This window comes from Acanthaster planci, linkage group LG09 (genome assembly GCF_054643075.1).
Source record: "Acanthaster planci isolate LZ-2023a linkage group LG09, COTS_SCS, whole genome shotgun sequence".
NCBI lineage: Eukaryota > Metazoa > Echinodermata > Asteroidea > Valvatida > Acanthasteridae > Acanthaster > Acanthaster planci.
In genome coordinates this window covers 15,577,793-15,599,720 of record NC_141785.1, presented here as the reverse complement: position 1 = coordinate 15,599,720, position 21,928 = coordinate 15,577,793, and the positions used below count along the sequence as shown (strand labels likewise).

At 42.1% G+C, this 21,928-nt stretch overlaps 2 protein-coding genes across 12 annotated transcripts; both read left to right on the top strand.

The window, feature by feature from the left end:
- Positions 1-1,917: 1,917 nt before the first annotated feature.
- LOC110984861 (serine racemase-like) lies at positions 1,918-10,719 on the top strand. Of its 3 annotated transcripts, none has more exons than XM_087141730.1 (7): positions 1,918-1,964; positions 3,616-3,822; positions 4,460-4,690; positions 5,054-5,173; positions 6,706-6,783; positions 7,559-7,768; positions 8,671-10,719. In XM_087141730.1, exons 2-7 carry the CDS (start codon positions 3,652-3,654, stop codon positions 8,845-8,847), a joined length of 987 nt encoding a protein of 328 aa, XP_086997856.1. In that variant the 5' UTR covers positions 1,918-1,964; positions 3,616-3,651; the 3' UTR covers positions 8,848-10,719. The 3 variants fall into 3 exon arrangements, with proteins under 3 accessions (XP_086997856.1, XP_086997854.1, XP_086997857.1); XM_087141728.1 differs by having other exon boundaries at positions 1,925-2,060; XM_087141731.1 differs by lacking the exon at positions 1,918-1,964 and adding an exon at positions 2,196-2,216.
- Positions 1,931-21,395, top strand: LOC147798216 (serine racemase-like). 9 transcript variants are annotated; one of them, XM_087141720.1, is made up of 7 exons: positions 1,931-2,060; positions 14,421-14,628; positions 15,264-15,494; positions 15,900-16,019; positions 17,515-17,592; positions 18,371-18,580; positions 19,015-21,395. In XM_087141720.1, exons 2-7 carry the CDS (start codon positions 14,458-14,460, stop codon positions 19,189-19,191), a joined length of 987 nt encoding a protein of 328 aa, XP_086997846.1. In that variant the 5' UTR covers positions 1,931-2,060; positions 14,421-14,457; the 3' UTR covers positions 19,192-21,395. The 9 variants fall into 9 exon arrangements, with proteins under 9 accessions (XP_086997846.1, XP_086997847.1, XP_086997853.1 ...); XM_087141721.1 differs by having other exon boundaries at positions 1,934-2,060; positions 14,393-14,628; XM_087141727.1 differs by having other exon boundaries at positions 1,942-1,964.
- Positions 21,396-21,928: the final 533 nt, after the last annotated feature.

Here is a 21,928-nt window from a genome sequence, read left to right as displayed (position 1 = left end):
TTTTGATGACGTCACACTTTTGCACGGGGTTTTGTCTACGTGAAAACTGAGGGTATCCATGAAGTCAACGCTGTCAGTGCTGGCTACACTCTTCTCTTCCTCTTGCGCCTTGGAGTCATTATTACACGTGTGTCATTGCAGCAAAACCTATCGGTGCACCACAGGGCCGTTTTCCAATACTCAACTTCGTCTCCGTCTCAGTCTTCGTCTTCGAAACCAATTGCCGGTTGTGGGCCTGAAGCCACTGAATTAAATTGAAGTACTGTTATGTTTGGCTCTTTTGCATCTAATTACTTGATGTTTTGTGGCATTATCAGACTTACCATAGCGCTCACAACTTCAAAGTCAGGTAGTAAAACAAAAAAGTCGAAACCTGAAGCCGAAGTCGAGTATTGGAAAAGGGCTCAGGACTCTATGAAATTGACGAATGCTATATTAACTTCAGGAGAGGATTTGTGCCGTCAACACTCAGTGCTGGATATATACATGCATTCTTTTCAATTTCTCTAGCACCATTGCAGCGAAACTTGGACTAAAACCATTACAGGACACTATCATAAAATTGAGGAATGCTATAGCCTATCAACTTCTTGAAAGTTTGTTTACCACTTTACAAACCACTTGACAAATCATGCAAAATAAGGTTCACTGATCCATACATGTTCTTATGTATGAATCATTCCCGAAAATGCCCATTTACTACATTTTGCTATTTCGTTCGGAGAATGAGCAACCTTGGATTCAAATTACGATGCAAATTTTGGGTTCGATGATAACAGTACAGAATTTTTATAAAGCGCACAAATCCACCTAAAACTGCTTTATAGCGCTACAAAAATTAACAATGCAAGACATTTTACAGGCTACCTCTTTAAGCAAGATTATACAAGTATGTTTGATAGCCGTTTTAAACGACACGAGACAAATGTGCGTGACTGCACACTGATAGGGAGCAGTAATCCTGACAGATCTGTCACCTCAGGACCGGTATGATCTTGGTACAACTAGAAGATGTACCCTATAGTTTGGAGCTATAAAAAGGAAAGATTTCATTTTCCATTGGGTTTCGTGTTGGGTGAAATGATTTAAACTGTTTTATCAAAATGTGTAAGAGTTATAAGTATTGGTAAAATAACTTCATAAACAAACGACATGCTTAACGAAACAGCAAAATAAGGTATCTTTGAGTGTGAAATGTCAGAGATATCCCAGCTACGGGTCGCAAAATATTTCCAAGTTTTCTCTGGGTGGTAGCTGGCTAATAACTCTGCAGCTGCGAATAATACCCCAGTACCACATTATTTTTGTGTCCCAACCACATGGCTACATATATATAGGCACATTCAAGCCGTAGGCAAGTAGTTGGGACTCAAATGTGGTGCTGAGGGTTGCAGGCCAGTATTAGGTCCACAATTACCTGCAGCCTGGACCAAAGCATGGTTTGTAGGCTGTCCAAATTCTCTGCTATTAGAGCCTTTCGTGGCACGTGGACTGGCCTGGTGGTTTGTTAAAAAGGTGGATGAAATGCAGGGGCAGGGCTGTCAGCTTGTTTCTCTGAAAGTATCGCACCAAACAGAGCCCTCCAAATTGCCCTATTTTGCAATAGAGTGTAGGCATCAATTTCCAAAATGGCGATGGGCCTCGTGATTATTTTTATTCTGGAGAGAAATATCTTCAAAAGTTATAAGTTAAGCCATTGAAAACTGAAAGGAAAATGGAAGATTAGGAAGTGAGCTTTAATTTGATATGTGTCTTGAACACCTGTGAAACTTATGAGTATTTTTCCTGATTTTCTGAAGTGGGGATCTTTATCACTGTCGTCTATGGCAACTGATTTACTGGTCTGCACCCTGTGGTACGTACAATAGGTGGTATAGCGCCACCTGCAGCTCAGCTAGCTGAAGCTAGCTGGCCAGCCAGAGTCTGTGGAGAGATAGTTACTGTAATAGGCCTATATAACTAACGTTAGTAAGAGATTACTAGAAATTTCGCCATTTTTTCCACTTTTAGGTTCGGGACCACGTTTGAGAACAATCTGGAGACGAAACATCGTGACAACAGTAAGACAGCACCACCTAAATTTAAATAACAAAAAAATAATAATGAAGCAATTTGTTCACGTTGCGATGTCATGTTAGTCGTAAGCGTGTGTAGGCCAGCCGACCAAGCGACTGAAGGGGCCCACTCGATGCTTGCGATGATCCGATCCAGATGAGGTGTGTTGACGCCATGGCATGCCAACAGTGAACGGGGCAGATCTGATCTGAACGAAGAGACGAGCCACGTACAGTTGTAACTTATAGTGTTACTGTTAGGCCTCCACTTCTAGGGCATGTGGGGGAGTGCTGCCAATCATGGGCGGAAATCTCTCCTCTATCGTGGGGGGACATCCATTTACACTCTTTGTGCACACTGTGGTTATTATCTTACTCCATTTATAAAAACTCAAAAGGGAAAATCCTCAATCCATCAATTCCTTTTGCTTAACATGGAGGGGACATTTTTCTGTGGTTTAAATTTCAACTTCCCGTGTCATGTCTTTTCATTGTGATTTTTTTATATAGGAATATGCATATGATGCACATCGTTCTACGCGTCCTCCTTACGGTCAACTGTTCAAGTACTGTAGGACTATGCGTACTCCATTTGTTTGTACAGCATTTACGAGTTCTAAATGACATCACACCTTGATACTCTAAGGTTGAGTGTATGCAGGCTGTTCTTGACACGAGTTTCTTGTTCTTGAGCTCAAACAGCAGGAACATGACCCAAGAGCAATGTTCTCGGAACAGGATCACACAGCACCTCGTCAGGGCTTTACCAGGAACACAGGGAAAATGCTTGAGATTTGATTTTTGAACAGCCGCGAAAAATAGCGAAATGGCTCACAAAGCCAGCGACAATGGGACGTTTTGCAAACTTAACATTAATAATTTCCCATAACACAGAAATAAATGTTTTTGTTAAATAGAAGAGAATTCAGCCCAGTTCCAAACAATAAGCCTTGAAGAATGTCCATGGATGCCCCACATAGCTTTTTGCTTGCCACTTCCAGTGATAAACAGTTGTCCGTTCCTGGCATACGAGCACCCCTCCTATGAACAACAAATTGAGCTGTTCTTGAACATCAAGAACAAGCTGCCTGAACTCAGCCTTTGAATACCCAAGTGTTGAGCAATTACATTGCTTTTTGTGATAAGATCTTGACACAGGCCCAAACTATGTTTGTTAAAGGTTTGTGTTAACATGGTTGATACTGGTCTGGAATTTCCATAGTGACAAGACTCCCAGATATGTCAAGTTGGGCTTTTTTTTTTTAAAGGAAAGATTTTACTATGAGTATATGGTGGAAGTTAGTTCCTTATAATGGTTCAGCGAATCAATGTTCAAATACCATAGTGATGTTGGCAAATCCATCTTAAAGTACCCAGTCACAAATGGAGTCCTAAGCTCTTCAGATGAAGTGCACCAACTTGTTCTTGAGTAGCTCTTCAACTAACTCATTTCTTGTGACAAGACATGCAATGGACTTGTCATGGACATAACCAGATCCTGGCTGATACTATTTAGATTAAGAAGGCATCTAGACTTCTTTGTCCCTTGATGTTCATGCAGGTTATATCCTGAACTGAAGAGTCAATCTGCTGCATCATGGGTCTGACAGACCAGGAATTGACCATTGATGACGTTCGGCGAGCCGAGCAGCGCATCAAGAGCTATATCTCCAGGACCCCAGTGATGACGTCGCGTCGCATGGATGCTAAGGCCGGTTGCAAGCTGTTCTTCAAGTGTGAGCTGTTTCAGCGAACCGGATCGTTTAAAGTAAAGTTGATACTTTCTCTTCAGCATTGGCCAGGTTGTTTAAATGAAGTTGTATTTGTTTCCTGATCACATGTACATGTAAATGGGGGAAATATGAAATAACATAGTGCTCACCAGAAGATGAGGTGCCTAGGTACCGAATTTTTGGCCCAACTGGACCTTTGTCAGGGCTTGGTGTACATATATTCTTCTGGTAATGTTTTATTTTGTATTTTCCCTGTTGTTATTATCAATGGTACCCAGTCTTGTTTTATCATGTAGATGTCTGGTTAAAAAACTTAAGTCTAGAATCTGATGAATCTGGGAACAGTCTGCAGATGTGCTCATTTGTGAGCAGAATGCATGTATGAAGTCCAAATCCAACTCTAGTGATCCGCAGTGAATTTTTCATGCATAAATTTATCCTCATGATCTCACCTAAGCGTTCAGTGCTTCAGGCGGAACATTATACATGTACGGTGATAGAATGCCAACCTATCGTGCAAACAGAAGGTACCACTGGGGATCTTGAGTTGCTTCGAAATCTCTGTCCCTTTCCAAAGCCCTGCCTCTAAATTTGCCATTGCATTATGTACATTTTACCAGTTTTATAATTCTAAGTAAAAAAACACAACCTTGTCCCCTTTATTCTTGCAAGTTCCGCGGAGCGTTGAACTTCTTATCAAAACTCGCTGAGAAGTCAAAGGACGGGTCCCTTCCCTGCGTCACTACCCACAGCAGTGGAAACTTTGCCCAGGCATTGGCTCTTGCTTCAAGTCTGCTGAATTTCAAGGCCTACGTGGTCATGCCCAGCATTGCCCCACTGTGTAAACAGGATGCCGTGAAAGAGTACGGAGCAGAACTTATACTGTGTACACCGACTGAACAGGTTGGTTGTATGTGTTTATATGTGGTTCCCTGTGGCAGGGAACGAGACTGAGAACCAAAAAAGATCAGGTTTGAACGACAACTGTAGTTAACCATAGTTTGACCGAAGTCTGGTTGCACATGCTCAGTGCATCTTGCCCAAGGTGCACATGAGTTCCTACTACAGGATCATCATGTTAGAAGCATGCCATCTCTTAACTCTCTATGGAGCAGATGGTTGAGTGCATTGCATGTCAGTCATCAAAACAGCCCAAAACATGAATAGAAGTCTTGTGTGAGCTGCATCTATTTTAGTTGTTGCATTTGGCCCATCTGTTGTGTATATTTTATTTCTTAAAATTGATTTTTTTCCTCCATATTTCAGGGTCGTATAGCAGCCAAAGATGAGGTTGTCAAGTCGACAGGGGCTATATACGCACCTTCCTCACAACACCATGACATCATGGCAGGGCAAGGAACCATGTTCTTGGAGATGTTTGAACAAGTGAGCAGTTCGTCTTAATCACCTCAATGGATGAACCATAAATACCAAACAACCAGAGAAAGTGTTGTTATAAAAAGTAATTATCAATTAGTATTCATAGATACATCTGTAAATCGGTTGAAAGTCATCTTTCTCATCCCAGATGACTGATTATCATTTGCCAGAGGGGACATTATAGACACTGTCTATCATATTTTGGCCAATAACAAAATATCCCTTTTTTATGTCGATATTATTGATATATAAAATTTTATTTATTTTAATTTTTGAAGTATTATAACAGGTGTGAATTACTGGCAAATTGTTTAAGGGTACACCCCTACACTGTAATGGTGTGATCCGATTCACTTTGTTGAAATTTCCTGACGTTTGCATTGTGTATGTTGCCTACACGGGATGGGACACATAAATTCATACCCTGCTGTGCATAGCGATATCATCAGCACGTTGTGCTAGTCTACGTACGTTTGGTTAGCAAATAATTCTCTGTTTTGGAGGATAAATTTTGTGATATTTTCGAGGCAATGTGTATGCAAATTATTGAGTGCGAGACTAAGATAAGTGACTGAATTTATCCTTCAAATGTCGCCGTATATGCTGCCCAGAATATAAGCTACAGGGCCATTTTTCACTCAGCATGAGAACCAACATTACAGTAATGTGACAATGCACTTTTGTATTTCTCAATAAATTTGTTCCTCGGGAGCGATATTTTCGATACATTTTTCAATATCAATGTTTTCAAAGTTTCGATTTTCTTGATGTATCGATATTACCAAATAACTAACATCGGTGATATCGACATCAAACCCATATTGATAATATTGATATATCAACAGTGCTTCGGACATAAGCCCTGCCTCTCCAGGGTATTTTGGTTAGAAACCCTGCTGAACATATCACGCAGCAATAATTGTCAGATTGTTTTGCCTGCCCACTGCAACAAGACCCAGGTTGCCAAATGGCCTGGCAACCTGGATCAACCGAGGCCAAATGGCTTGTGAGTCTGTGGTTGCCGGCCACCACAAGATCCAACAGTGGGACTGTTCAGTGGGACCATTGTCACAACGAGGGTAGCTATTCATGTGTGAACCACTGAGTACAAATTTCCGAGGAAGTCGAGCAAATGGTCTGGACTGTGTTCGGGATCCAGATTCTGTATGCGAGACTGCACTCTGTTGGATAATACACTGCCATTATGCACAGGCTAACAATACCCGTACAACACGAACACAGTCCAGGAAGTGAACTACTTATCAGAGGAAATCTAGCATGGGGTGAAATTTATGCTGACATGTGCAAGATGTGTTCATGACGTATGCATGTCCATCAATTGTGGCACCAGAAGGCACTACATCATTGTCCCTCCTTATTGGGGCTATCACAGTTCCCAAGAGAAAGCATTTTTTTCCATCGACACTACTTGGGCTTAGGTTGCCAGTCTAATTGTCTCATGGATTGTAAGTGTTGTCAGTCTACCTTTCTGTTGTCTAGTTTTTCTTCACATGGCAGTCTCCTTTTTTCCTTCTAAGGTTGATAAGAAGCTGGATGCGGTGATTGTTCCAGTAGCAGGAGGAGGAATGATTTCAGGGATTCTCATAGCAGCGAAGGTGTGTGATCATGTTTCCTTGTCTTGTAGATGAGGCTGGGGCCAAATATAGGATGGATGTCATTCCATAGGCATACTCTAGAGGTGTGAGAACCAACACTGTTGTAGCTGATCCCATTACAAGTCCCTTCACAAGTCCTTCTCAAGACCAATCATGAGTAACAGTGTAACTTGGCCATACTGAATGACTTGTGAGGATGAATGATGGACTTGCAGGGACTAACAAGAGAGTTGGTTACAACATAAGGTAACAACTCTTGTCATCAGAAATCAACCACCAACCAATCACAGGTCATTGTTTCAAAGTCAGTGAGTCAGGTTGGCGTGGTGGTCCTTTCCTCGCCTTCCACCTCTGGGTTTGGGTTCGATTCTGAGTTCGGTCCACATGTGGATCAGGTTTTCAGTCCCTACCTGATTTCGTGGGTTTTACCGGCCCAGAATATTCCTCTGGGGTTTTCCTCCCACCTCTACTGTAACTGCTTCTCATTGTCTCCTCTCTACAGGTTTCTTCAGGCTTATGAGCTACAGTGCTTAGGGCACTTTTGAGGATCCCTGGTGTCATTGCCAGAAATAAATAATTATAATAATAATTTGAACAAATGTGATGAAACCTCCCACCGTCATAGTTGCTCCCATGTGACTTCAGGAACACTGGCTGTCCCATCCGGCGTGGGGCAGGGGGACAAGGTGCCACTCCCCCTTGTAACAGAGACAATCTTGTCAGAAAAAACCACATCACGAGTCAGTTTCTTGAATTTGATTAACTTCTTTGACAGACATTGCAGCCGGAGATCAAAGTGATCGCAGCTGAGCCGGAGTTGGCAGATGACCTTTACCAGTCCATGAAGGCCAAGAGACACATCCGACTTGATCACTATCCAGACACGATCGCTGACGGCTTGAGAGTTTCGGTGGGCGATGTAGCCTGGCCAATCGTGCGAGACCTGGTTGATGACGTCATCACTGTGACGGAGGATGAAATTAAGGTGACATATAACAGACCTTTTTATATCCAATGCTTTTTCAGGTTGGCACGAGGGTACTGAGATTACTGTCGTCTTACACGACCCAGGTTTGAATTCCATCCTGACCGACAAGTACTCACTGTGAGGTGTTATCAGATTTTTTTATTCCAAAGTGCCCTGTCACTGAACAGTTTTGTCCTCTTCTGCTCATATCTTTTCACAGGCTGTGGAACTTCCGCCTGTACTCAATTCTAATGACCCGCTAAGTTCTCCATTAGTAATGAAAGGACGAGCTGAAATCATGTAAAGAAGACCGAGTTAAGATTTGAAATAGTGAAGACCATTAAAGGAAGAGTACAGACTTTCGTCTGGTTTATAGGTGTCAAATAATGAGGTGTACTGGACTCACAGAATTCACTCTCAAACTGCCGCAGGGTCCCTGAATTGAGTTTTAAAAAAAAGGGGAGAAAATAATCTGTGTTTTATTTCAGAGTTACATTGGCAGTTTACAACCATTAATAGGGCAACAAAAAAAAAAACGAACTCGGTCTCTGGTCAGACCAAAGTTTTTTTCGAGGGAGAGGGTGGCTTTTGAGACTGTCAACAGACACGGAAATGAGTGGCATATTTAATCAAAGAGCAAAGGCTGGTAGTAGCAGGTCGCATGTCATGCCGCCATCATTGTTGATCAGCTGGCTGCAACTTTGTAACCTACCCATCGTCTACTGTTTGTGTTCGACATCAATATTACGCAGTCGTAACAGAACTGCCACCGGGTACAAGCTACCCATGAATAAGTCACGTTCCTTGAACAAATTGCCCTTCGGACTTTTGAGAAAAAATGGAAAAAAACACACGCTGACCAGAGACAGACTATTTTTAGGGGGGCCTAATGAACATTGTGTTGTTTGTAACCCCTGCAGGAAAGTACTAAGCTGGTGTGGCAGTGTATGAAGCTGTGTATTGAGCCCTCAGCGGGGGTGGGCGTGGCTGCCGTGATGTCAGACAAATTCAAAGCCGCGTTCCCAGACATTAAGAATGTGGGGATCATCTTGTGTGGAGGTAACATCGACCTAGACTCCATGAAAAGTTGGCTGTAGAGGCAAATATTGATTCTTGATCAAAGCTTACGGCTCCTGAGGTGAATGTTTTGGTTGCTGACGACTGATGACTTTATCATTTATTCAAACCGACACGTTACAAACAATATGTACATGCTACATCAGATGTGTATTGAGTGTTAAGGTTTGAATACCTGGATGGTGCCTACAACTTGAGGGTAGGACAACTGTTATCTAATTGGTTGCACTAGATTGGTCTTCATGAATTTGCATAAATTGAAGTCCGGTTAATGATTGGACATTAAATACTCTTACTTTCACACCCATTTGATAGAATTTTATTTGCACCCTGTCTTAAGCAATTCAGTAATCTCTCCTGCATTATACAGGACTAGCTCAGAAGTTCTTGCTGCAGTTACACAAGAATACTTTTATCCTTTATCATATTGCATAAATTTCCTAAGAACCCAAAGAAGAATCTTTCACAAAAATCTTTGTTTAATTTAAAATATTTTATCATGCAATGTTTGTAGTCTGTGGGCTGATTAACTCATACTGAATTTTTAATTTGGTCCAATTTGTTTAATTTGTTTATCAGGAAAACTACCTATTTTAGATATCTATGCAGTATAGTATAAGATTATTTTTATAGTTAAAACCGAAAGATTTTAGTTGTGGCTACAGTATGTCTTCTCACCATTTAGAGAGATGTACACTTGTAGGCCATTTTTACAGGGGATACCTAGAGATGCTATGGGTTTGTATGCATTCAAATGAAAACTTATAGCCTGTATTTAATATTCATCAAGTGAGCGGGGTTGAGTGCACCACACAACTTAAGCAGGTAAACAGGAGCGATCACGCATTGCCATGTACATGTACTGTTACTGCACAGAACAGCAGCAGATGTTTTGCATCCAAATTAGTTTTAGAGCAAACTCCCAGGAGAGTGTTTGGTGCTATGTTCAGTGGCAAGGCGCTACCATCAACATATACTGCAGCTGTTAAAATCCATACAGTGTCCCAGCAGCAGATGGATTGCATCTAGATTATTTTTAGAGAAAACTCCCAGGAGAGTGTTTGGTGCTATGTTCAGTTGCAAGGCTCTACAATCAACATATACTGCAGCTGTTAAAACGCATACAGTGTCCTTTACTCCTTGCCGATGGTACTCGCTCGTCAGCTATGCTTACGTATTTATTTTACATAAGTGATTGTGTCAACGAATCACATTCTTGAAAAGGTACTTAATTGACCAATTGTTAAAAAACAGAACTCACAAAGGAAGGACAGCGGAGACAAAGGTTAACTTAATCAAAATTAAACTGATCTTTCGAAAAACCAACAAAAGTATTCTATTTACAAAGGACAAATTATACAATCATAAATGCATGGAATAATAAAAGGGATACCGGTGTCTAACTGAAATGTGTGGAGGGGCGTCGCGTTGCGATGGGAGCCTGGTACAGTCACCGTGGTCGGTATTGGGTCCCAAGCGGGAAATGGTGGTCATCCAGGCTGACCGTCATGGTCTTGATGGACGGTGATGAGCGGGCTTCACAGGAATGAAAGCCGGAGCTCAGGCTTGAAGCGACTTGATCTTGGCTTGGCATGACCGGATCATGGCCCCTTGGGCGTGGGCCATGCGAGCCGCTGACGATCGGTAGAAAGCTGGAGAGCGGCAGCAGATGATACGCCCCTCGTGGAAAGTAAAGCTCTGCTGCGACGTCGACACACCCAGGTTTATAAGAGAACGTGTCACAATGCTAAAGCAATAGGAATGTTATGCACGCAAGGACTGGAAAATATGCCATTCATCTATGGCGGATGTAACACTAATTCGAATTACTAATATTGAATTTAATAGAAGAAAAGTCAAATATGTCCGAAATAAATTCTTGTGTATAATAACTTTGGTTTTCAAGTGTCATATGTACGCGTTTTTTGTTGTGCAAGTTAACAGAAATCAGGTGTGCAAGAGGTCTGTGAATTTGTTCCCAAGAATTAGGGGTGGCCAGAGCTGTGTACAGTGAAACACTATTATCACACGGTTTCTGGGACTTCGCAGATTACTTTGTTATAATAGATACCTTGTATTATCAGTAATGGAAAAAGAAAGAATTGAGGCCTAAAATTGTTTTTGTAAATATGACCTTGTATTAACAGTGCGCCTCTTATCTGTGTTGGACTGTTGAGAGAGAGTAGCGCTAACTTCAGACTTTGGAACCAAAGTGGCTGCTGCATGCAGCTATTGTGTACTGATTGTTCATGTTCACTGACGCACAACTCACCATTTTGGTTCCAACAATTGAGACACTCATGTCGCAATTTTCCCAAGACACAGCTCTAGGGATGACACCAGAGAAGCACCCTCACCACTGGGTAGATCTCTCAAGCGAAGTTTCCAATCATTTCTTTCCAATCATTTGTATGGGTCAGCCTCTATGTGTTCCTAGCGCTATGCTCTGATATTCAAATCTTCAAGTTCGAGGGTAAACCATTTGCAGAACGTGTCAGGGCAGACCTAGAATCATTTCATGGGGAGGGGGCTGCATGGTATGTCATCATTTATGACCTTTCTGAGGATTGAAGCTACATTTGAGGGCTCTTTATACGCTTTGGGGGTGACGAATATCGCCTTTCTGATTTGTCAAGAACATTAACACCTTAAAAAATGGCTCAGGGGGGCATCTCCCCCGATCATCTCTTGGATGCCAGCACTGATGAGCTGCCAACTGTCGTTGTAGACTTCAATTTATTCTTAGGGCTCTTGGAAAACATTGTTGGACTTTTTTCATTTTGTAGGGGAATGATGGCTTTGGTTAGTATTTTTGGGGGTGTAATTAATGAAACTTGTTAGGTCTCCTTTTCGAAATATTTCTGGTTTTCTTCTCTAATTTTTTGGGGGGATGGTAGCCTTCCTTATTAAATTTTTTCTTTTTCTGGACAAGTTTCAACTGACATTTACAAAGGGTGTCGGTCACTTCGCCCCCATCATCCATTCCCCCATCGATTATTATTCTTTCAGTATAACTGAGGCATAGGCCTAGATGTAACGAGTAAAAATATCGACGTTTGAGTACCCAAATAACGATCAGAGAATCCAACCTGCATAGGTTAAAACAATACTTCCGATTTCCTGACCGCACCCAATTTTTTCAGCGAGTTTTATTTGCAAGTTAGAAATTCACTTTGTTTCGTGTTTTTTGTTGTCGCTGTGGTAAAAACACGTGCCCAAAGCGCTGGTTCCCGCCGCGCCGCACACGTTAGAGAATGCGTTATGGAGTGTGATAACCAGTCTATTCATGCCGCGGCAACCGGTACGTGATCACGCATTGAAAAAACATCAATGTTGCAAGATTTCTTCACGTTAATTCTTAGTATCTTGTCTATGTGTGTATTTTCTGTGTTCATCAGTTTAATTTAGGTTGTTTTGGTCGTACTTGAAGCGAGCATGTTTCCACAAGATTTCCTGCGCGCCGATATATCGAGCTTTATCCGATCGCCCAGGCACAGCTGTCTGTAATTCGTAGCTTGGGCTACTCGTACGTTGGCTGACTCGTAGGCCTACTTCAGATGACTCGTACCATGGGCAACTTGTACCTCAAGTTTAGACCACTCGTACCTTCATGTTTGCGATTTGGTTGTAACTCTCTTGCTCTTCCTTTTCAGCATGTTTAAGATCAGATTTGACAAACATACATGTATCAAGGGAAAATCTTCATAAATCTCCCAGAGAGATCTCGAGCCCCAGCATGCAGCATGATTTTCTGCACAGTGCCAGTTGGCTGACCGCGCGCGCACATGATGCACGACGTCGACGCAGTAGCCAAAACGGCAAATTAGGTAACGAACACATGATTAAAAAATCAAATTATTCTTCAAGTTAATTACAACAATAATATGCTATGAGCAATTAGCTCTGATTTCTGTGAAGGTTGTCTTTACTGGAGGTACATGTGTACGAGTTGTCAAAGGTGCGACTCGGTAAAGCCTAAAGGTACGTTGGTACATGTACAGTTATGTTGAGTTGATGGTACGTCAGAGTTGTCATATGGTACGAGTTGACCTGTGTCCAGCTAGCTGACCTACGATTAGCATAGGGGCCTACTCGATGATTGATGTCAATTGTCGTGTAGAGATGTACAGGCATGACAGGTGAGGTGCCCTGGCACCATCGCATGCCAACAATGAACGGGGCAGATCTGATCAGAGCGAAGAGACGAGCCACATGATCTAACTGTTCCAGAGTTGGGCCTTCATAAATTCTAGGGCAAGTAGGGGTAGTCCTGCCATTTGATGTTAAACAGCACAAGAGTGCAATGTTTTCCTACCTCAGTCATGTCAGTTCACAATTACCATGATTACCATGTGTTCACAGTTGTTAATACATGGTCGACTTGGTAGATCTGTGCGACATGGCACATGAATCATTAGCCCCAGATAGGGGGCCAGTCCATCATATGCATATCCTAAATATTTGTAATTTATTCTATCAATTTTTCTGTGGTTCAGATTTCAACTTCCCATGTTATGTCTCTTCATTCTGAATGTGATGTTTTTATATAGCTATGATGCACGTCGTTCTACGTGTCCTCCTTTTTGTCAACTGTTTAAGTACTGTAGGACTACGCGTACTCCATTTGTTTGTAAAATATAGCATTTACGAGTTCTAAATGACATCACACCTTGGTACTCTAAGGTTGAGTGTATGCAGGCTGTTCTTGACACGAGTTTCTTGTTCTTGAGCTCAAACAGCAGGAACATGACCCAAGAGCAATGTTCTCGGAACAGGATCACACAGCACCTCGTCAGGGCTTTACCAGGAACACAGGGAAAACTTGCGGGATTTGATTTTTGAACAGCCGCGAAAAATAGCGAGATGGCTACAAAGCCAGCGACAATTGGACATTTTGCAAACTTAACATTAATAATTTCCCATAACACAGAAATAAATGTTTTTGTTAAATAGAAGAGAATTAAGCCCAGTTCCAAACAATAAGCCTTGAAGAATGTACATAGCTTTTTGCTTGCCACTTCCAGTGATAAACAGTTGTCCGTTCCTGGCATATGAGCACCCCACCTATGAACAACAAATTGAGCTGTTCTTGAACATCAAGAACAAGCTGCCTGAACTCAGCCTTTGAATACTCAAGTGTTGAGCTATTAGATTGGTTTTTGTAATGAGATCTTGAAACAGGCCCAAACTATTTTTGTTCAAGGTTTGTGTTAACATGGTTAATACTGGTCTGGAATTTCCATAATGACAAGTCTCCCAGATACGTCAAGTTGGGCTTTTCTAAAAAAAAAAAAAAAAGGAAAGATTTTACTATGAGTATATGGTGGAAGTTGGTTCCTTTATAATGGTCATGTGAATCAACGTTGAAATACCCTGCTGATGTTGGCAAATCCATCTAAAAGTACCCAGTCACAAATGGAGTCCCAAGCTCTTCAGATGAAGTGCACCAACTTGTTCTTGAGTAGCTCTTCAACTAACTCATTTCTTGTGACAAGACATGCAATGGACTTGTCATGGACATAACCAGATCCTGGCTGATACTATTTAGATTGAAAAGGCATCTAGACTTCTTTGTCCCTCGATGTTCATGCAGGTTATACCCTGAACTGAAGAGGTCAATCTGCACCATCATGGGTCTGACAGACCACGAATTGACCATTGATGACGTTCGGCGAGCCGAGCAGCGCATCAAGAGCTATATCTCCAGGACCCCAGTGATGACGTCGCGTCGCATGGATGCTAAGGCCGGTTGCAAGCTGTTCTTCAAGTGTGAGCTGTTTCAGCGAACCGGATCGTTTAAAGTAAAGTTGATACTTTCTCTTCAGCATTGGCCAGGTTGTTTGAATGAAGTTGTATTTGTTTCCTGATCACATGTACATGTAAATGGGGGAAATATGAAATAACATAGTGCTCACCAGAAGATGAGGTGCCTAGGTACCAAATTTTTGGCCCAACTGGACCTTCGTCAGGGCTTGGTGTACATATATTCTTCTGGTAATGTTTTATTTTGTATTTTCCCTGTTGTCATTATCAATGGTACCCAGTCTTGTTTTATTGTGTAGATGTCTGGTTAAAAAACTTAAGTCTAGAATCTGATGAATCTGGGAACAGTCCGCAGATGTGCTCATTTGTGAGCAGAATGCATGTATGAAGTCCAAATCCAACTCTAGTCATCCGCAGTGAACTTTTCATGCATAAACATATCCTCATGATCTCACCTAAGCGTTCAGTGCTTCAGGCGGAACATTATACATGTACGGTGATAGAATGCCAACCTATCGTGCAAACAGAAGGTACCACTGGGGATCTTGAGTTGCTTTGAAATCTCTATCCCTTTCCAAAGCCCTGCCTCTAAATTTGCCATTACATTTATGTACATTTAACCAGTTTTATAGTCCCAAGTAAAAAAAAAAATTGTCCCCTTTTTTCTTGCAAGTTCCGCGGAGCGTTGAACTTCTTGTCGAAGTTAGCCGAGAGGTCAAAGGACGGGCCCCTTCCCTGCGTCACTACCCACAGCAGTGGCAACTTTGCCCAGGCATTGGCTCTTGCTTCAAGTCTGCTGAATTTCAAGGCCTACGTGGTCATGCCTAGCATTGCCCCACTGTGTAAACAGGATGCCGCAAAAGAGTACGGAGCAGAACTTATACTGTGTACACCGACTAAACAGGTTGGTTGTATGTCTATATGTGATTCCCTGTGGCAGGAAACTAGACTGAGAAGCAAAGAAGGTCAAGTTTGAGTGACGACTGTAGTCAACTATATTTTGACTGAAGTCTGGTTGCACATGCTCAGAACATCTTGCCCAAGGTGCACATTAACTTGTACATTTATGCTCTGCGTTCCTACTACAGGATCATCATCGCTATTTAGAAGCATGCCATCTCTTGCCTCTTTATGGAGCAGATGGCAGTCGCTGGTCAAAAAAGTGCTTTGCATGTCAGTCATCAAAACAGCCCAAAACACGAATAGAAGTCTTGTGTGAGCTGCCTGTATTCTAGTTGTTGCATTTGGCCCATATGTTGTGCGTATGTTTTTATCTCTTTAGATTGAATATTTTTCCTCCATATTTCAGGGTCGTATAGCAGCCAAAGATGAGGTTGTCAAGTCGACAGGGGCTATATACGCACCCTCCTCACAACACCATGACATCATGGCAGGGCAAGGAACCATGTTCTTGGAAATGTTTGAACAAGTGAGCAGTTTGTCTGAATCACCTCAATGGATGAACCATAAATACCAAACAGCCAGAGAAAGTGTTATTATAAAAAGTAATTATCAATTAGTATTCATAGATACATCTGTAAATCGGTTGAAAGTCACCTTTTTTTCATCCCAGATGACTGATTATCATTTGCCAGAGGGGACATTATAGACACTGTCTATCATATTTTGGCCAATAACAAAATATCCCTTTTTTATGTCGATATTATTGATATATAAAATTTTATTTATTTTAATTTTTGAAGTATTATAACAGGTGTGAATTACTGGCAAATTGTTTAAGGGTACACCCCTACACTGTAATGGTGTGATCCGATTCACTTTGTTGAAATTTCCTGACGTTTGCATTGCGTATGTTGCCTACATGGGATGGGACACATAAATTCATACCCTGCTGTGCATAGCGATATCATCAGCACGTTGTGCTAGTCTACGTACGTTTGGTTAGCAAATAATTCTCTGTTTTGGAGGATAAATTTTGTGATATTTTCGAGGCAATGTGTATGCAAATTATTGAGTGCGAGACTAAGATAAGTGACTGAATTTATTCTTCAAATGTCGCCGTATATGCTGCCCAGAATATAAGCTACAGGGCCATTTTTCACTCAGCATGAGAACCAACATTACAGTAATGTGACAATGCACTTTTGTATTTCTCAATAAATTTGTTCCTCGGGAGCGATATTTTCGATACATTTTTTAATATCAATGTTTTCAAAGTTTTGATTTTCTTGATGTATCGATATTACCAAATAACTAACATCGGTGATATCGACATCAAACCCATATTGATAATATTGATATATCAACAGTGCTTCGGACATTAGCCCTGCTTCTTCAGGGTATTTTGGATAGAAACCCTGCTGAACATTTCAGGCTGCAATATTTGTCAGATTGTCTTGCCTGGCCACTGCAATAAGATCCAGGTTGCCAAATGGCCTGCAACCTGTACCAACCAAGGCCAAATGGCATGGGAGTCTGTGGTGACCGGCCACCACAAGCTAGATCCAACAGTGGGACTGTTCAGTGGGACCATTGTCACAACGAGGGTAGCTATTCATGTGTGAACCACTGAGTACAAATTTCCGAGGAAGTTGAGCAAATGGTCTGGACTGTGTTCGGGATCCAGATTCTGTATGCGAGACTGCACTCTGTTGGATAATACACTGCCATTATGCACAGGCTAACAATACCCGTACAACATGAACACAGTCCAGGAAGTGAACTACTTATCAGAGGAAATCTAGCATGGGGTGAAATTTATGCTGACGTGTGCAAGATGTGTTCATGACGTATGCATGCCCATCAATTGTGGCACCAGAAGGCACTACATCATTATCCCTCCTTATTGAGCTACCACAGTTCCCAAGAGAAGGCATTTTTTTCCATCGACACTACTTGGGCTTAGGTTGCCAGTCTAATTGTCTAGTTTTTCTTCACATGGCAGTTTCCTTTTTCCTTCTAAGGTTGATAAGAAGCTGGATGCGGTGATTGTTCCAGTAGCAGGAGGAGGAATGATTTCAGGGATTCTCATAGCAGCGAAGGTGTGTGATCATGTTTCCTTGTCTTGTAGATGAGGCTGGGGCCAAATATAGGATGGATGTCATTCCATAGGCATACTCTAGAGGTGTGAGAACCAACACTGTTGTAGCTGATCCCATTACAAGTCCCTTCACAAGTCCTTCTCAAGACCAATCATGAGTAACAGTGTAACTTGGCCATACTGAATGACTTGTGAGGATGAATGATGGACTTGCAGGGACTAACAAGAGAGTTGGTTACAACATAAGGTAACAACTCTTGTCATCAGAAATCAACCACCAACCAATCACAGGTCATTGTTTCAAAGTCAGTGAGTCAGGTTGGCGTGGTGGTCCTTTCCTTGCCTTCCACCTCTGGGTTTGGGTTCGATTCCTGGCTCGGTCCACATGTGGATTGGGTTTTCAGTCCTTACCTGATTTCATGGGTTTTACCCAGAATATTCCTCTGGGGTTTCCCTCCCACCTCTACTGTAACTGCTTCTCACTGTCTCCTCTCTACAGGTTTCTTCAGGCTTGTGAGCTACAGTGCTTAGGGCACTTTTGAGGATCCCTGGTGTCATTGCCAGAAATAAATAATAATAATTATAATAATAATTTGAACAAATGTGATGAAACCTCCCACCGTCATAGTTGCTCCCATGTGACTTCAGGAACACTGGCTGTCCCATCCGGCATGGGGCAGGGGGACAAGGTGCCACTCCCTCTTGTGACAGAGACAATCTTGTCAGAAAAAAACCACATCATCAGTCTGTTTCTTGAATTTGATTAACTTCTTTGACAGACATTGCAGCCGGAGATCAAAGTGATCGCAGCTGAGCCGGAGTTGGCAGATGACCTTTACCAGTCCATGAAGGCCAAGAGACACATCCGACTTGATCACTATCCAGACACGATCGCTGACGGCTTGAGAGGTTCGGTGGGCGATGTAGCCTGGCCAATCGTGCGAGACCTGGTTGATGACGTCATCACTGTGACGGAGGATGAAATTAAGGTGACATTTTTATATCCAATGCTTTTTCAGGTTGGCATGAGGGTACTGAGATTACTGTCGTCTTACACGACCCAGGTTTGAATTCCATCCTGACTGGCGAGTACTCACTGCGAGATTTTGTCAGATTTTTCATTCCAAAGTGCCCTGTCACTGAACTGAACTTTTGTCCTGATCTGCTCGTCTGTTTCTTCAGGCTATCGAACTTCAGCCCGTGCTCAATTTTAATGACCTGCTTTGTTCTCCATTAGTAATGAAATGACAATGAGGTTAAATCATGAGGCGTACTGGACTCACAGAATTCACTCTCAAACTGTCCCAGGGTCCCTGAATTGAGTTTCAGAAAAGAGAGAAAGTATACATTTATTTTTGCAGAGTTACACTGGCAGTTTACAAACCATTGATAATGAACATTGTGTTGTTTGTAACCCCTGCAGGAAAGTACTAAGCTGGTGTGGCAGTGTATGAAGCTGTGTATTGAGCCCTCAGCAGGGGTGGGCGTGGCTGCCGTGATGTCAGACAAATTCAAAGCCGCGTTCCCAGACGTTAAGAATGTGGGGATCATCTTGTGCGGAGGTAACATCGACCTAGACTCCATGAAAAGTTGGCTGTAGAGGCAAATATTGATTCTTGATCAAAGCTTACGACTCCTGAGGTGAATGTTTTGGTTGCTGACGACTGATGACTTTATCATTTATTCAAGCCGACACGTTACAAACAATCTGTACATGCTACATCAGATGTGTATTGAGTGTTAAGGTTTGAATACCTGGATGGTGCCTACAACTTGAGGGTAGGACAACTGTTAATGTTATCTAATTGGTTGCACTAGATTAGTCTTCATGAATTTGCATAAATTGTCCGGTTGATGATTGGACATTAAATGCTCTTACTTTCACACCCATTTAATAGAATTTTACTTGCACTCTGTCTTAAGCAATTCAGTAATCTCTCCTGCATTATACAGGACCAGCTCAGAAGTTCTTGGTGCAGTTCCACAAGAATATTTCTATCCTTTATCATATTGCGTAAATTTCCAAGAACCAAAAGACAAAAGAATATTTTTTCACAAAAACCTTTGTTAAATGTAAAATATTTTATCATGAAATGTTTGAAGTTAAAAGGTACCTGTGGGCTGATTAACTCATATTGAATTTTTGATTTTGTCCAGTTTTGGCAAAGATTTGAAGGAAATTTGTTTTTCAGGAAAACTATCCATTTTAGATATTAATATGCAGTATAGTACATGTAATAAGATTGTTCTTCTAGTTAAAAATTTGAAAACTGAAAGATTTTAGTTGTGGCTACAATGCATCTTCTCAAAATTTAGAGAGATGTACACTTGTAGGCCATTTTTACAGGGGAAACGTAGAGATGCAATGGGTTTGTATGCAGAACCTTATTTTTTGGTTGGGGGCATCTCTGGCCTCTCTGAGGGTTGAAGTTACATTTATTGGTTCTTTATACCAGTGTTGGAGTACTTATACTCGTACTTGGGTACAACTCGAGTACATGCAAGTACACGGCCCGTACTCGACTATCAGTACTCGAAATATATTTAGACTTGGCCCGTACTCTTTTCTTTTTTGCACGTACTCGAGCGTCAAGTACTCAGTACTCGGCCCCAGTATTCGAGGGTATAATTCCTACAGCGCTTAATCGATTCCTCCCGACAGTGGGCGACAGCATCGACAGTGGGCGCGGCGGCTTAATGCACGCTGCATGGGTACGACGACTGATCTTTAAAAGTTTTTAGTCTAGTTCCCGTCTCCAAGTCGCGGATGTAGTGCTGATTTGTGAATCCGGGGTCAGGCTAGAGTGAACACGTTCATGCCACGTTTATACCCAGCAAGAAATGAGACGGAGGGGTACCCCCCCCAACATGTCCAATCCCTATACACATTCCAGGCTATTGTTACTTAACACATCCCCCCCAAGATGTCTGAAAGGAATTCCCCAAATTCCTGCGAGATAATGACCAACACAAAGCAGGGGGGTTCTCTCCGTCTCATACCTTGCCGCATATGGCCACGTTATGGCGGTACGTTGTGCATGCACGTGAGGAGGACGACGCCTTTGTACGTGTTTCTGTGCAGAGACCATTGCCGAAGTTCGTGAGCACGAGGGCCACAGATATTTCACTTTTCTTGGCCTTTTCAGTCGTTGAATATGTTATATTTCTGATATAATTAAATGGGGTTATGAAGATCACCGGGAGTTCAGCGTCAGTGGGAAAACGCATCACATAACTTTGGAAAATTTGATTTCTATGTACAAGACTTTCGAGTGAAGCGTTTCCTGTGACAGCAGACATGTTAATATTCCAGTTCAGAGGGCATTATTACTGTTGATATGAAAATAAGGATTCTCAAGTACAAAGTGTTCGGTAATTATAATCAAACCTGGGGTGCATTTCTTCAACGCTTGTGTTTTTGTTTTGTGATTCAGCTACAAGATTTAGCGTGGTCTCAGTCTTGGCATCAGATATGGTTAAGGCTTGGGTCTCTGTTTTGGTCGTTGGGGTTAACAGCAGGTTATGAGGTGACTGGGTAAGGGCTTTAGTACATGTCTTTATTTAGGTTTATATAATATTAATTATATAATATTAATTAAAAAGGACCTGCAAACACAGGCCCTTATCGAGCAAGTTTGATTAAACCTAAGTAGACCATGAGGAAATGTTCAGCGGCACTATGATGTAGTTAGGAAGGAAACACAAGGGACCAGGCTACTTAATTGTCAACCTGCGTTGGATTCGAACCTCGGTGGCAAAGGCGGGTGGTAATTAAAGAACGTACGTGTACTACTTGGTGCCTAACCAATTTCAACTGTTAGACTTCGTCATTATGTCAAATTGTGTCCAGCAGGAGCAGCCAGTTCAACTTACTGGAGACACGGTGCCAATTAACTTTCGAAACAATATACTGATGTACCGGGGGATTTCTTTTATAGATGGAGAAAATGGACTTCGCTTTCAGGAAAAATCCCATTTTGCCGAATACTCTCAATTAAATCCTTGATACATCGCTGCGTCTGTCACAGTGATGACATCATCTGGTAGGCCCGCACTACCCCAAGAATTTTGGGCTTCGTCGTGCACCACGCACCACTGAGCTGCGGACGAGGAGCTCCAAAGTTCTGTGCGGCCGGCGTATTCCACGACCGCGTGGCCAGGCTACATCGCCCATGGAATCTGATGTAACCCGGTCAGTGATTGAGTCTGGAAATTGGTTTTGCACGTTGGGCGTGCCTCTGCGTCGACGCCGGAAGGAGCCTAGCGCGGTCGTGCTACTTGCGCAGTTGGCTCCAGGTTGCAAAACAGTCTGCTGGCCAGCAAAGTTTTAAAAAGAA

Bases quoted from the DNA above. Each gene is read 5' to 3' on its own strand.
- LOC147798216 (XM_087141718.1), top strand. The intron at 15,495-15,899 runs GTTGGTTGTATG...TCCATATTTCAG, and splicing joins TGTGTACACCGACTAAACAG to GGTCGTATAGCAGCCAAAGA. The intron at 16,020-17,514 runs GTGAGCAGTTTG...TTTCCTTCTAAG, and splicing joins TCTTGGAAATGTTTGAACAA to GTTGATAAGAAGCTGGATGC.
- LOC110984861 (XM_087141730.1), top strand. From the start codon at position 3,652: ATGGGTCTGACAGACCAGGAATTGACCATTGATGACGTTCGGCGAGCC. The intron at 3,823-4,459 runs GTAAAGTTGATA...TATTCTTGCAAG, and splicing joins AGCGAACCGGATCGTTTAAA to TTCCGCGGAGCGTTGAACTT. The intron at 4,691-5,053 runs GTTGGTTGTATG...TCCATATTTCAG, and splicing joins TGTGTACACCGACTGAACAG to GGTCGTATAGCAGCCAAAGA.